The sequence below is a fragment of the Brachycentrus maculatus genome, unplaced genomic scaffold (assembly GCF_059751285.1).
Source record: "Brachycentrus maculatus isolate JH-2025_06_01 unplaced genomic scaffold, ASM5975128v1 h1tg000158l, whole genome shotgun sequence".
Classification (NCBI taxonomy): Eukaryota; Metazoa; Arthropoda; class Insecta; order Trichoptera; family Brachycentridae; genus Brachycentrus; species Brachycentrus maculatus.
Window position 1 is genome coordinate 78,195 of NW_028280911.1, and position 16,833 is coordinate 95,027.

The window sequence follows — 16,833 nt, forward strand, 5'->3', positions numbered from 1 at the left end:
AGAATACATGTGCAGTGGACCTATTGAAATAAACTATGAATCCGGGATTATGAAGTCAACACACAAGGAGATATGATTGAGTAAAGATCGCCCTCCCAATCTGCATAAGCATTTGTAGGTTAAAATTTAAAAAAAGGATACATGTTTTACATGTTAAAAAAATGAATTTATTAAAAAAAAATCTAAGCTGAATGAAAGTTTTCTATCTTTCAAAGAGTATGCATGCTTCTGAAAATGAAGGTATAGGCAGCGGCTCCTCTTCATCAACATCGACCTCTTCTGCTGTATCTGCCAACCTTGTATCACACAAGGTTTCAATAGTTTCTATCCCACACTTGAAATATTGACATTGAACGTAACAAAATTGAGAATTTGTTTAATTTTAAAAACACAGACCTAATAAATCATATAAGCAGCGTAATTCAAACGATGAATGCGGTAAAATGGTGATTGAGAAACGATTGATGCGATCTATTTTTGTATGAAATGAATTCGGGGTAGGAGAAATAAACGACTAATGATTATATATTGTAACTTCAGACAGTTGGTAGAATTCCATATTGAATTGTTGGGTAACATATCCAAAATTAAACAAGGTTTATTTGGTTGAATTCTTCATTTATTTATGTATATTTTAATGCGTGACGCGTTTTGTTTCGACACTCGCGAGTGTTTGATAATGTCCTAAGAAGACGAAACGTGTCACGTATTAAAATATACATAAATAAATGTAGAATTCAACCAAATACACCTTGTTTAATTTTGGATATATTACCCAACGATTAATGATTATTCGAGGAACGATAGATAGAGGTTTCACTGTATTCGATTACAACCGTACGATTGTGTCTGCTCTAGGTGAAGTCAGAAGCAACTGTGAGAGTGTGTGCAGCGATGGCTCGGGTACCACGGTCCAAGCGTCGGCAGGAGGAAAGCCTCGCATGGATGTGGTGTGCGTCATCGACATCAACCAGTCGGAGAACTTGCCTCACAGAAAGAAAGCGCTTGAAGAAGTGCAGCAAGCTACCGAGTTAGCCAATGCAAACACACACCATATTCAGGTCAGCTTTTTTTAAATATTTTTTTTAATATTGCTGCTGTCTTTAGACTATACACCACGTGGGCTTCTTGGGCTTCCAGATATCTTTCGAGCTCTGCTTCTTTTGTCATCCACCCAGTATCGCGGTGGTCTTATGACTTTGCATTTTTTATTTATTCATTATTAAAACCCTTATCTGCACCCGATGGTGCATAGGGCACTGCATCATATAAATGTAGTGTTATCTTGATTGTTAACATATGAAGGAAAGGTGATCAGCCCTCCGCATCAGGCGCCAGCCCAGTGTAATATTGAATATTAGGGTGAAAAATCACTTATATCTGTCCGCCTCTGTAGTGTAATGGTCAGCACGCTCGGGCTACCGTTCGGCTACCTACTGGTGGTACTTTAGAAATGAAAAAGTTCCCCGCCCCTGGCATTAACTATCACATTCCCTTTGTGTAAAAATTATCATCTCTGTTGATAAATATTTTAAGTATTTTTAAGTATATTGTAACAATTTGTTTGGTATATAAATAAATATTTAAAAAAAAATGCAAATGAAACAGTGAAAATCTTTTACAAAAACTATTTATTGAACAACAATTAAGCCAATATGTTGTCTATTCTAGTCCAATCTATTGCATTTTAAGTGGTATTACAGAAAGTGAACACTGAATGATAAGGAGAGTGTTATATTATCATACCACAAAGTTAACAATGCTTTTAAATTACAGTAGTTGACCTGCCCGAGTTTGTCTGCTTGTACAATATAAATTAAAAGTACATCTTTTTATTTTCAGTTTGAAAAATTAGATTTTGGCGAAACAAATGTGCTGGATACATTTTACAATGCCGATGTTGCTGTTGTTGATTTGAGCTTACAATTCCAACAAAGTTCCCTGTTTTATCATCTCGGTGTGAGGGAGAGTTTTGGAATGAAAGAAAACATTCTGCTTTATAATGATTGTGACACAGAAGCTACGCTACGTTTAAAGGTATGTAACATATTTTTGCTGGGCAGATTCCAAAACTAATTTGTCCAAGTAGCGAGTTTTTATAAAAATATTTTGGGTAAACTAAATAATTTGAACTTAAAAATTTGAATAATATGCATGATAAATTGAATAGTATCTTTTTTATAGACGGCAAAAATATTTAAAACATCAAAGATATTAAAAACATTGTAAATATCAATACATTATCAGATTGCCTTTTATCTTTTGCGTGTCTTGTGTCTATTTGGATAGTATTTAATATCAAATTGGGATGAAATAGATTGAATAAGATGTTATTCAAAATAATATTATTTATTTTTTGCAGCTGTCATGTGGAACATATACCTTTGTGTCTTACAAAATGGTGGACACGGGAATGTGTGTTATCACAAATCCGGCTGCCGCCAAATACAAAGGAGAAGACTATACGGACCCCAAACAATATCTTACCCTTAAACTACGCCAGATCTTCCAAGATGTAGAAGTACAGTCCAAGTAAGAGAATCTTGCTTCTTTTTGTTCTCTTTTAATTAAAAGTATATTGCGAAAATGACCCCTTTCCATTTATGAGATTGGATTTCATTGGTCCATAATTTGTTTGGCAGAATTTTAATTGTGTTGATTTGTACGAGTATATTAAATGTAAAAAATATGGATTGGTAATCATTCTTCTTCTTCTGTGTGTGTCATGTCAGGTCCCACTAACGTCGACTATCTCTTGAGAGTAATGGTCCTTGTCTTGGGCAGCTCTTAACAGCGCCTCGATGGTTTTGATCCCCATCCAATCGCGTATAATTCGTACATTAATTGCATCATAATTGAAACAAATTGAGCTGATTCATTTATAGATATTCTAGGAAGAATTGATGCTTTTTTCTATTTCCAATATGCAATTGATGTTTTATTATTAATTATTGTGACTTACCTTTATACATATGTAGTGTAACCGTGCGGCTTTTAAATGTGTTTTGTTATTTTTCACTAATATGTATATAGTTATTGAAAGTATTTTTTATTTCTTGAATGCTTGATTTAAAAAAAAATAATTTAAACTTATTTGTATTTCCATTGAAATATTCTTTCATTAATTGAAAGTCACTTTGTAGTATGTAATACCAATCCATTTTTAATTAAATTTTACGTGGTTAATACCACTATTTTTTTAAATTTATTGGGACACGTGTTTCGATGCATTTTGCATAATTTTCAAACACCGTATATGTACGTATATTTCAAATACGGTGTTTCAAAATTATGCAGAATGCATCGAAACACGTGTCACTATTGATTTTATGAAATAGTGGTATTTACCAATTAAAACTTAAGTTAAAATTACAAAAATTCTAAGCAAATTACTTAATTAGTACATCTTTTGGTTTGCGTAATCTACGGTGCAATTAATGTAAGCCACAATAAGCTTAATTTGGTTACCCTAATAAATACTTAACACTATTATGCACACAGTTTCTACTTTTGGATGCATATAAAATTACTTGTGATGTATGTAAAAATTCATTTGATTTACTTTTCAGAGCGCACATGCACGAGAAATTCTTGACTGACCTCAGGAAGGCCCGTGACACGTTCTCGGGACCCGACCTTGCCAAGATCCTTCACAATATGCGTAAGAGACTCGATGACCCCAACGTGTTGAACGGAGAAGTAGTTCTCAATATGCTGATATCTTTCCGAGAGATCCAAGACTATGATGCGATGGTGCAGTTGGTGAATGACTTGAAGACCATCCCAAACCGAAAAAACTATGCCAATGTTCCTGCCATTAGATACCTTTATGCCTTTGCTTTAAATAGGTAATAATAATAACTTATGTCTTATTTTACTTTCAAAAGTTTTTTTGTTGTTTTTATTATCTAATGAAAAATTTATTGAAATGATCAGAATTTCATGTTTTTTTTTATTATAGCAAAAATTGAATTATTGTAGTTTGAATAATTTTTTTTTCTTTTTTTTCTTTTTACTAAAATATTAATATTAATATCTTTTCCAAGCATTTCAATTTCAAACCATTTTCGAAAATTTTATGTAGCCCGTAATTAAAATAGGTTGTGATAGAGTTTTGTTCTTTGTTTCAGAGTTAGTTCAGTTGTTAAAGGGTTTTAAGTATAAATATATTTTTATTTTTGCTTTGCAGAAGAAATAAACAGGGTGACCGTGAAACTGCTTTAAAAGTTTGCGTAAGAGCTTTGGAAAAGAGAGAGAATCATTTTCCGGACATGCTGTGTCTATGTGGACGCATTTACAAAGACAAGTTTGTAGAATCTCAACACACTGATATGGAGAGTTTGAATCAAGCCATTCATTGGTTAGTATCTCTTTATTACAGGACTGTTTCTTTTTAACGTTTTTTAATTTTAAATTAATATAAAAAAATAAATATGAAAAAATATTTTTAGGTATAGAAAAGGGTTTGAGGTGCAGCCAAATGAATATGCCGGAATTAACTTGGCCACACTTTTAGTAATAGCTGGAAATGAGTTTTATAAATCTGAAGAATTACAACATGTTGGTGAGTCTCATTATTTGATAAACTTTTTGTTTTCCAATTTTAATATATTTCAGAAGGTTATTTAACCGGATCAACGCGGCTCGCATAACCGTATGTGTTTTCATAAAACATGCCCCATGCAACCGTATGTGTTTTTACTTTGCTCCAAGTTTCGAACCTCAGTTCAACTTGGAGGGATTTTTTCATGGTGTGCAACTTTGGACAAAATAATATGTCAATCCTTGACCTTATGACATCTGTTGAAATATCTGACTAATAATTTGTAACATCACAAGGATAAATAAAAGAACAAATCCCTGATTTTTCTTGCCCACACGATGCGTGCTTTGATTTATTTATGTTACGATCTTATTTGTTTTTATTACGATATATTTCAAGAATAATGTGACACAAGTGTGTTATAGAGTACCGAAAAGGCACAATGAATCCCATTGAACGTTTTTGTTTAGGAAAATAAATCGTTTTTTAACTAAATACATGATTAATAAAAGTAATGATTTAAAAAACCGCAAAATACCGCTGCGCACGGTGGTCTCTTAAGAACAAAGTTAACGTGGTTGAAAGGTTAAAAACCAAAGAGTGTAAAGATCCTCGTTACTGGCACTTCAGGTAGATTGGTTTAGTCAATATCGATTTACGACTAGTCCATTAATTATATCAGTATAATTTTGTTGTTGTGTAATTGAATGTACAGTTCATTTTAAACTATTCCTTTTTTGTCAAAGGTTTTTTTTTTTTTTTTTTAACTTTTAAAGATGAAAATAAATTAGAAAAAAGTTAAAATATTGTCAGTTATTGGCAGCCTAGACTATTGGGAATGTGCGCGTGTGTTAATGCAATAAGCAAACACGTTAATACAAAATCATCATAGCTAATATGGAATATATTATGTTTTGATATGTATCTAGTATCACATCATATTTACATATGAAATCAGTAGAGCCGATAACTGTAGGTGTCAACAACACCCCTGTTTACTTTACACTGTTTTTGTATGTTTGTGCCGTACCAATTTTTTTATATGATAATAATTATAATGTCTCTAATCAATGCTTCTTTCAGGTATGGTTTTAAACAATTTGATCGGAAAGAAAGGAAGTCTGTCATCACTGAAGGAATATTGGGATGTAGCAACATTTTTTGAAATATCCGTTTTAGCTCAGGACTACTCAAAAGCTATTCAGGCTTCAGAATACATGTTCAAGTTAAAACCTCCAAATTGGTATCTGAAATCTACCATCGGAAATATTACACTGATTGATAGGTGAGTGAAATAAAATTTTTATTATTTTTATTTATTTTATCAAGACACTGGATTATTGAACCCAATATTTTAATATATCATAGGTGTTTTAACTTGAGATAAGCAACAAAGCATCCATCATTTTTATACAAAATAAGATTTAAGTCTGAGTATTCCAGGGCTTACGACCTGGCATCTGGCTGGCTCAACGGGCACCATTCTGCCTATTACATATTGAACATCCATATTGCATTAATTTTTGAAAAATGTACAAATGCACTATTAGGGTGAAATATTACCTAATTTGGCAATCACTATCCTAGAGTATGCATTCACTTTTGTTTTGTATTTACGTAATCTCGGTATTTGGACCATTTTTTATTTTGGTTTGAACAACAATATGTGAGACGAAATTGTCTTTGTCGTATTTTCAATTGATTTTCATTTATTGAAGATTCCGTAAACACGAAGACATGGAAGCTTCCCCTGAAGAGCAGGTTTTCCAATTTTGGATGGACTTTTTTGTGGAAGCAGCTAAACCGACTATAGATAGTAACAGTATAAGGTTTCCTGTAAGTACTGTTTTTTTTTTTTACCATGAATTGAATATTGGAAATTAAAACACATTCTTCAACCCTTATCCGCACCTGATTGCTGTATAGGGCACTGCATCATATAAACGCAGTGTTATTTTGCTAAGCTTATCTTTAAAATAAATTGCTAATGGTCCCTTGTAAGGTATCGTATTCCACAGGCATATTGGGGAATAGCTATAACACAGGTATTGAGTAGGCAGCATTTGGTCTTTACTGAGTATGATTTTGATCTCTAGATAGCCTTTGTACTATTGAATACTGTTAAGTCCTAAACCTACTCCTAGTTATTGATGAATACTGCCATTTTATGGATAGAGTTATTATTATGTGCATACTTGATATTCCATTTTACTGATTGGATCTATGTATATTGAATATCAACATTGCATTGATTGATTTTTTTAAAGCCTAAAATTTTTTCAAAGTTATAATATCCTTTTAATTGATATTTTTTTTAGATGCTAATTCTGGAAGCTGGAAAAGTACTAATGCCAAGTTACGCAAACGTTAATTTAGGAGCCGAAGAGAAGTCTTTGCAAGTATGGAATTTGTGTTTGGAATCCCTTAAAGGGGAGTGCAGGCAGGTCCACGACTGGCTCTTTACAGCTAATAATATCCGAAGTCTCAGGTTGGTTATTTTTCAAGTGGAATTTTTAACCCACTTCGGACGGGAAAGGTTCTACCCATTCGGTCGATTGATGCTTAAGGACGGATATGGCATTTTTACCTTCTGCGCCAGCCTCATTTCAAAGGCAGAAGACAATATTATATACCAATCCCTTTGTTTAGGTCTTAACTATGTGTACATAATTATCAAATCCCGTAGCCAGCGATCCGCAGGCATATAAAATACCTGTCTGAAATGTGTTAACAGCGTCAAGTGGAAAGAAATAAAACTGTGTACACAGGACAATAATAATGAAAATTTGTGATTTTTGCCATGAAGATCCCGAAATTGACTTTTCATGATAAATTATTCACTGCGTGCCAAATTCATTGACCTATGCATATGCACCATTGCATGCATATATGGGTCGGAAGATGAAGAAATTCATGGAGAAAGTATTCATAAATTTTATTTTGTTTTCAGTTTATACAAGAAAGACGAACGTTGCCTTTTCCTATACGTCCATCAGAACTCTGACGACTTCCAAATGTTTTTGCCGTCAGTCCAGTGCAGACAGAGATTCTACGATTTAATACTAGAGATGACCGCAGATCAGGAAGGGATGGTCACCGATCTAGACATCGAAACATCAACAGACCAAATCAAAGTATGACATAAAAAATTTCACTTCTTACTTGAAAAAAAAAGAAATGTATGAAATATATGAAATCTATTAAATTGATAAATATATTAAAATAAAGTAGGATTCGAACTTCACGTACTAATAAAAGAGTTTCTGCTTAATAAAAAGCTTCTTTACATCTCACCAATAGATATCTCTAGTGAAGTTCTAGTGATTCAAGAACAAGGTTTCTAAATTGGTTCATATATATATATATATATATATATATATATATATATATATATATATATATATATATATATATATATATATATATATATATATATATATATATATATATATATATATATATATATATATATATATATATATATATATATATATATATATATATATATATATATATATATATATATATATATATATATATATATATATATATATATATATATATATATATATATATATATATATATATATATATATATATATATATATATATATATATATATATATATATATATATATATATATATATATATATATATATATATATATATATATATATATATATATATATATATATATATATATATATATATATATATATATATATATATATATATATATATATATATATATATATATATATATATATATATATATATATAGAACTTCCAAAAATTTTAGTAGTGTGGATGTCAATAATGGGTAGAATTTGTGAATGTTACACGTGTGTAAAGTGATGACCAACCAGCCTATGATGATCGTCAGCCCCGTAAATGCCCAGACTTCCATATTCTTCTTCATCTTTGATGAGATGTCAAAAAATAATATGAAAATAACTCCTGTAATTGGAGATAATCCAGATTTTGTGAACAAGTATTTTGACACAGTCAAAATGTTGTAAAAAAACTTATTATTCATATCTCGATGTTATGGAAATAAAATAAAGTATTTCAAAAATATTCATATGATTCGATTTATGAAAACAACAGTCGACAAAAAAATCTTATGCTAATTAATTCTGCAATAAAATAAATGAAATATTCATGTATTATAGCTTTAAATTAAGTATTTAGATTGGAGATAGTTAATATGACACGTGTGTATTTTGTAAGACAATCAGTCTTGTCATAGCATTGTCCCTCAATTGTCTCCGCGATAAGCCAAGCAGTTTGTGGGCTTTTCAACAAACACACCCGTTTACTTTTGCATAATACCCGCGTTTCTTGGGAAAATAATTCATTAATTTTACGCGCCGTTCAGGCATTACGGAACGTGTAATGTCAGAAAACGTCTCGTAACTTAAGAGAGTTTATAAGGTGACATGTGAAAAGACAATTTGTTCATTTTCACGTGGAGCATTATCCGCCTACTTTATGGAGAGGGGGATTGTAAGCACTAGAAAAGCTGCCTTAATTTCCTGGACGGCTTATGAAAACGATTATTTTTGCCTAGAACTTTCACAAATGAATTACATGAAATTATAGTAACTATAAACATAAAAAGTAAATCCACTCACAAGAAGGCATAGGCTATGAAACTTATAAAGTTAAAGCCTGAGTAGGGACATGATAAACGGTGTTGCATAAGCCGTAGCTAGATTTCAGAGTCACTTGGACGTTAAGTAATTAAAAAAAAAATAGACGGGTTATGTGCTCCTAATAAATTTTTCATTATGCGAAATTGAGAATACTGGCTATTTGAGACGGTAATCAGCAAAAGACAAAAAATTCAATCAATTTACCTATTTTCAGTATGAGTATGAATTAGACGATATGAACAAGAGAATAGTTCTGGGACGGGGTACGTACGGGATCGTGTACGCTGCTCGGGACCTCAACACCCAAGTCAGAATAGCCGTTAAGGAAATACCGGAAAAGAACCTTGGGGACGTTCAACCATTACACGAAGAGATCAAGCTACACTCGCAACTGAGACACAGAAATATTGTACAGGTTAGATATGTATTTATAACAACCTATTTTTTTATTTACGCTATAGATTCTATCCTGCAAAAACTGTGTACATATCGCTCACTCCTTTCAAGAACAAATCGACAATTTTCAATATGCATATTTTCGGAATGCCCAGAAAATATACTATATCCCAGCAAAAGAAGCATATTTTTAACTTAATATATACCCGCTACAGGGCAGAAAGTATTGTTTATGCATTTTGAAGAAAAGGTATTGTTTAATTATTTTTTTTAATTTACTAAATATTTTTCAAATGGAGAAAAAACATTCAGGTTTTACATAAAAAGATCTGTTGCACAGTAAAAAGTTCAATAAGTGGCTTGATATTTATTTTTAATGCATTGTATTATATTTTTAAACTTTAAAAACGTTCTCCTGAAAAATCAAGTTTTTTGATTTATGACGTTCTTGAAAGGAGTGAGCGATGTGGATACAAGGATGCAAAGAAAAAAATGTATGTCTAACAGAGTAAGCATGTTAGAAGTGAAATTTTACCATTTCTTAAAATTTTATAACTTTTAAGTGTATGATATTGTTGTTCATGATGAAGTAATACTTTTGATTTTGTTTTTTGCCATTTTAAACAGCATAATGGGACTTAAATTCTCACACCTCTTGTAACTTTAATATCTAATATAATAATAATGGTTTTTATTCCTTGACTAAGCGGTGGGTGCGATCCTTAGTCAGCCATATTTTGTTTACAACTACATATACAGTTTTATAAAAAAAAATAACAAAATGAAATTGTGTAAAAAAAACATACTTAAAGTATTAGGGTAGTAATAATAATATGAAAATAAATACTACTGGAGAGAAAATGAAATCAGATCAGCTTGCCGGCAATCGCAACCCTGAAGTTCAGTGCTGCCGTATGTCCAGCCCCCATCTGTGCTCCACAAGCAGTTTTATGATGAGGTTGGAGCTCTTCATAAGCCTCTCCCAGAAGCCCGCCATTCTTATGTCTTATTAGACCATAAGAGTGGCTGAAGCAAACGTACCACTCGCATTAAATTTGAATTTTATATGCATTAGAATTAAACTGAGTTACATCAAAATATGCCCTCATAAGTATTAGATTCTGTTCTGCAAAAATATAAAAAATCAACCATTAAAATGTGTATGGCTTTTCTGTTATAAATATACATTCCTTATTTATTGAATTATTCCAGTACCTTGGGTCAGTTTCTGAAGGAAATTTCTTCAAGATATTTATGGAGCAAGTCCCTGGAGGTTCCTTGTCTGCACTTTTGAGTTCTAAATGGGGACCTTTGAAAGAAAATGAATCCACTATCTCGTATTACACAAAGCAGATCTTAGAAGGTTAGCAGGTTTTATTTTACACTTTTTTTTTGGCACAAAAAGTGGTACCCAAAACTCAATTCCTCTCAACCAAATGCTGACATTGTAATGTTTTTTGGCTTAACACATGGCAAATTCTTCTTAGTATTGACATCTATGGATGTAATCCTGGAGGAATATATCCTTTTGTACATTTACATGATCAAATTAGGCTAGTTGATCTCTGTGGCCAGCACAATCAGGCAAAACATATCTACATCTCGCTCAATCCTGGAGGAATATATCCTTTTGTACATTTACATGATAGAATTAGGCTAGTTGATCTCTGACCAGCACAATCAGGCAAAACATGTGTACATCTCGCTCAATCCTGGAGGAAAATATCCTTTTGTACATTTACATGATAAAATTAGTCTAGTTGATCTCTGTGGCCAGCACAATCAGGCAAAACATATCTACATCTCGCTCGCATCGCATATCGTGATAGTTAATTGATAGCTTGTCTTTGAGAGTAAGTGAGATGCACAGTAAATATTTTTGTTTTGAAGTAATTAAATATTATGTTTCGTATGTTGTCTTTTTTAAAGCTTAAATGAATAATTTACGATTTAAATGATTTGTAACTTATAATTAATAATATGTAATCAGTTGATAATTGCGCTGCATAGTGAAAATATCTCAACTGAATTGCAATCATCTGTTGATCGGGTTAAAATTACTACATAGGGTGCCAGTGCCATCCGCATATGTTTTAATAATGTTGTCCAGGCTTAATTTTGTATTTGTTTTCAACAGGATTAAAATACCTTCATGACCAGAAAATTGTCCATCGTGACATCAAAGGTGACAACGTGTTGGTAAACACCTACAGCGGTGTGGTGAAGATTTCCGACTTTGGGACATCGAAGAGGCTGGCAGGATTGTGCCCGTCCACAGAAACTTTTACGGGAACTCTCCAGTACATGGCTCCGGAAGTCATAGACAAAGGGCAGAGGGGCTATGGAGCACCGGTAAATAAATCAACTTAAATTTGATACATTCTTCATCTGGAATAAGCTGTAATTTATTAAAATCACAGAACCAAGAATCACGTCTTCGTCGTCTGACATTTTAACTACGAATGCAAAGTTGCAAAGATTCATACAGATTTTGTGTTATTGATTCTATACAAATTAAATACAGATTTCTAGACTGTAATTCAGATTTTTTGGTGTGACATGTGGCAATACTGAGCACCCTTGTGCTCATAACACCTTGTGAGCACCTTTGTTTGGCCACAAACGAGCACTGATCGCGGTCAGTCAGCAATGCCGTAACGTCAAAACGTAACATGCTCGCCGCGAGCGATGTTCCGATGTTACGTTACAACAAAATGCTCCGGTCAGTCTTCACCCTTACAGTTATTCTGATTTTTTTAAACATCCATATATCTTTATGTGTTTATGACCATTCATATCTGAGATCGAGTGCCATCTGTTGAACTTTTTGTGAAGTAACATAGCTACATCTTTATTAATGAATGTTCTACTGATCTAAATTTTATGTACAAATAAAAAAAAGTAACTTTTGTGACTCTGTTAAGATATCTTTAATACAATAATTATCCCATTAAATTCTATTTTTCTGCAAATTGATTTTGACATATTTTAAATAACATTTTTAGAGATATTTGATATTTGCAAAAGGTGTTTTAAAATTTTTGTATTTGTTAGCATAATAAAGCATATTTTTCAAGTAGTAGAGATATTATGTGCCATGGTTTCAACAACAAAAAGAGATTTCCATTTAAATTTGTTGCTATTTGAGATGTGATTTTTTTGCTCTAATCATTTACCCTTAAACAAGAAAAAAAATGGCCTGTTTTATTATTAAATTAAAGTATACTTTTTTTCTTCACAATTTTGTTGTATACATATTACCTTAAATCTAAGAACCATCTGCCCAACACCAAGTTTTTCGTTCAATTTCTCTACATGACACTAAACCTGCTTTTTCTTTTAAAATGGTCCACACAACTTCTTTATATCTTCTGTTTTCCCCTCCATTATGCTAATAATAACATTTTTGTTTCCTTGAAAGTCTTATTTTTTTTAACATCCTTTAACCTTCTACATATACAGGCGGATATCTGGTCCTTGGGCTGCACAATAGTTGAAATGGCAACGGGAAAACCTCCTTTCATAGAACTAGGCTCACCGCAAGCAGCACTATTTAAGGTAAATCATAAGTATACTAAATCTCACTATACCGTTATAAATTTTTTGCCCACAAATAAATGGTTTGTGCGTATTGTCCGCCTCCGTAGTGTAATGGTCAGCACGCTCGGCTACCGTTCTGGAGGTCCCGGGTTCGATTCCAAAGAGGGGTAAAATAAATATAAGTGATTTTTTCACTGTGATATTCATTCAATATTACCCTGGACTGGTACCTGAAGCGGAGGGCTGATCACCTTTCCTTCATGTGTAAACGATCAAGATAACACTGCGTTTATATGACGCAGTGCCCTATGCACCATGCGGATAAGGGTTTTATTATATTATAAGAATATATTATTTCGCTTAGTTTCATACAGTTTGTTTCAAAGTATGTTTAAATTCTTCTTATTCAATTCTTTACCTACGGTGCATTTGGTACACAGTTTACGTAGCGCACAGTGTGGTATACAAGATTTTCACCCTAATTTTTAAGACTGAGTTTTAACATTGATTTTGGCTTTCAACATACTTACTCTTCATTTTATTGACAGTTGTGGAACATTCCAAAATGTGTCCATTTCTATAGTCATGATAAAATTGAGTTGATCGGAAAGGCTACTGTAATCGGGAAAAATATATCCGCATCTTATATCGTTTGCGACAAAAATCATGAAAGTGACATGAGCGCTTGTATTGAAGAGAGAGAAAAAGAGAGATAGATAAAATAAAAATATTTTTGTTTGTGAGTAATTACATTGTAAATTTACACAGATAATAAATAATTTACATTCTTAAACTGTAAATAGATGGTTTATTTTCTAAATAATTTATAACGGACTTACATAATTATAATTTTATCAAAATGATCATTATTAATTGTCAACTGATTTAAAGATTGTTCGGGTAAATCTATATAATAAATATTTTACTCCCCCTATGAAATATTCTTTTAGATGTAAATATATTCATTTAATGAAAAAAAGTTTTTACGTGCGTAAAACTACAAAATTACATTTTAATTATTACCGCACATTATAAGTTCGCCTCCGTAGTGTAATGGTCAGCACGCTCGCCTTCCGTTCTGGAGGTCCTGGGTTCGATTCCCAGGGGGGGTAAAATAAATATAAGTGATTTTTTCACTGTAATATTCATTTAATATTACCCTGGACTGGTACCTGAAGCGGAGGGCTGATCACCTTTCCTTCACGTGTAAACGATCAAAATAACACTGCGTTTATATGAAGCAGTGCCCTATGCACCATTTGGTGCGGATAAGGGTTTTATTATCTTTTATTATTTAAAACTACATATGTAAATTTTTTTTTTAAATTTGGTAAACAGAAAAAAAAAATCTTTTTAACAAATTATGGTATCAACCATGCAATAAATGAAGAGATAACGAATGCACACTCAAGTATTTGTAATTAGACATCTTAGGGTGGCACTACTAGAACATGTCATAAACATGTTTTAAACACACCGTGTACAAGCGATGCGTGAATGTAATTTGTTCATTCCAACTGTCCGCGACAGGAATACAACCAACAAAATAAAATTCTTATTAATGCAATAGTTATTAAATCAGGATATTTCATTTTCATGATTTTTTGTTCTATTGGTGTAGGTCGGATATTATAAAGCACATCCGGAAATCCCAAGTGAAATGTCCCAGCGGGCCAAGTCATTTATTCTCCGATGCTTCATACCAGATCCAGAAAAGCGGGGAACGGCTGCTGAACTTCTCGAAGATCCCTTCCTTTCAGAGTAAGTTACCATACTTTTTGATTCTTACTGTCCGCTCGTGTTTATTTTACCTCTGATTTATATTTACAAAAAAAACATAATAACTGGAGGTAAAACAATTGTGAATTCACTGTAGTCTCGATTCTTGTAATTCTTAGTGAACAAATATGGGACTCTGCACTTGTTATTTTTACATTTTTGACATCTTAACATAGATAAAGGAGAATACGGAAGTCTGAGCATTTACAGTGCTTACCTGTCAAAGGCTGGTTAAGTGATCACTTTACACATGTGTAACATTCACCATTCTACCCATGATTGACAAACATCTACTTTATTAGAGAGGTAGAAACATTATACATATTTGAAATGTTTTGTATATTTACCAACTATTTTGTATTATTTAAATATTTTTTGTGTAAAAATCAAAAAATTCAATAAAAAAATGGGATCTTGTATACACATCAGGCGCTGTGGCGTAGTTGGGTAGACGCTCAACTGTGAAACTGGCATTGCGGGTTCGATTCCCGCCAGTTGCAAGATGAAATCAAGATATGTTTATTTTCAATTGGTCTGGGTGTTTGTGATGTATTTTTCGCATTTACCTCTATTCTCACTATCCTACCTGCAGACAAGCCTCTAAAATAGAAGCTTTACGGGTTATTCCTTTGAAAAAAAATCTTGATAAAAGGGTCTCTGCTAAATAAAAGCTTTCCTATCCAACCATACATAGCTATTATAAACTGAATGATAAAGCGTCATTAGATTGATGATATATGTATGAGTTCCTAAAACTTACGTACTGTTAACAATTTAACCTTTCCAGGAGTACAATAATTGATGTCGGACTTTCTCTGGGGAGTGAGTTTTTTTTTAATATTAAATATGTATTTTTTTTTAAATAAAATCTTTGTATTATGAATATAGAAATTATGTAAAAATCATTTTAATAAAAAAATAAAGCTCACTATCTCTAGGTTTTATTTTATGACAAAGTCAAATACAAATATCCACAGATCGCTCACTCCTTTCAAGAACGTCATAAATCAAAATACTTGATTTTTCAGGAGAACGATTTTAAAGTTTAAAAATATAACACAATGTATTAAAAATAAATATCAAGCCACTTATTGAACTTTCTACTGTGCAACAGATCTTTTTAGGTAAAACCTGAAGGTTTTTTCTACATATGAAAAATATTTAATTTATTTATAAAAATAATTAAACAATACATTTTCTTCAAAATGCAAAAAAAAAAATTCCGCGCTGTAGCGGGTAAATATTATGTTAAAAATATGCCTCTTTTGCTGGGATATAGTACATTTTATGGGCATTCCGAAAACATGCACAACTGAAAATTGACGATTTTTGATTTATGACGTTCTTGAAAGGAGTGAGCGAGATGTCATTACTATACAAATTACATCATACCAACTGACAGATAGACTTCGACGTTCATTAACGTCGATACTCCTTTGAGGAAAATTCGCACCGACGTTTATTTACGTCCATACTCCCGGAAAGGTTAATTCCTAATTGGCAAAATATTTCAGAAAGAAAAAGGCATCTACTCGTTTGGCTGCCGGTCCAAATGACTTCAGTCGAAGCATCTCAGTTCCCGCAACGAGTGTGCTGAACTTGAAAACCACCCCATCCAGCCAGCCGTGTACCCCCTCCACTAATGTTCCTTCTTCACCGGAAATTGAGTAAGTCAAACTGAAAGCAACAAAATTAACAGACTCCATCAGGTATTCAGAAAGTGGTTGTGATCTCGAGTAATACTGATGCTGAAATGCAGCATCCATTCATTTTCACCATTTGCCATTATTTTGCATCCATAAACATCAATCATGGCATGAATTTAATTATTGATATCAATATATAAATATTTTTCTCTCTTCTTATTAGTTTATACATATAGAATTTCTGCAAAGACGTGGTGATTTTGAAAGCAAACA

At 32.3% G+C, this 16,833-nt stretch overlaps 1 protein-coding gene and 1 non-coding gene across 3 annotated transcripts in view; both read left to right on the plus strand.

The window, feature by feature from the left end:
* LOC148308514 (mitogen-activated protein kinase kinase kinase 15-like) overlaps positions 1-16,833 on the plus strand; it is a 30,304-nt gene that overhangs the window by 1,017 nt on the left and 12,454 nt on the right. For both annotated transcript variants that reach the window (XM_088261556.1, XM_088261557.1), the window contains exons 2-17: positions 859-1,061; positions 1,843-2,037; positions 2,363-2,532; positions 3,570-3,848; positions 4,190-4,360; positions 4,452-4,564; positions 5,627-5,828; positions 6,262-6,379; positions 6,862-7,031; positions 7,494-7,677; positions 9,414-9,614; positions 10,808-10,958; positions 11,733-11,947; positions 13,058-13,153; positions 14,757-14,896; positions 16,429-16,581. In XM_088261556.1, coding sequence (XP_088117682.1) covers positions 859-1,061; positions 1,843-2,037; positions 2,363-2,532; positions 3,570-3,848; positions 4,190-4,360; positions 4,452-4,564; positions 5,627-5,828; positions 6,262-6,379; positions 6,862-7,031; positions 7,494-7,677; positions 9,414-9,614; positions 10,808-10,958; positions 11,733-11,947; positions 13,058-13,153; positions 14,757-14,896; positions 16,429-16,581 — 2,761 coding nt within the window. The remainder of the gene's footprint in view (positions 1-858; positions 1,062-1,842; positions 2,038-2,362; positions 2,533-3,569; positions 3,849-4,189; positions 4,361-4,451; positions 4,565-5,626; positions 5,829-6,261; positions 6,380-6,861; positions 7,032-7,493; positions 7,678-9,413; positions 9,615-10,807; positions 10,959-11,732; positions 11,948-13,057; positions 13,154-14,756; positions 14,897-16,428; positions 16,582-16,833) is intronic.
* On the plus strand, positions 14,175-14,247 carry TRNAG-UCC (transfer RNA glycine (anticodon UCC)). The gene has a single exon. It is a non-coding gene; the product is annotated as a tRNA-Gly (tRNA).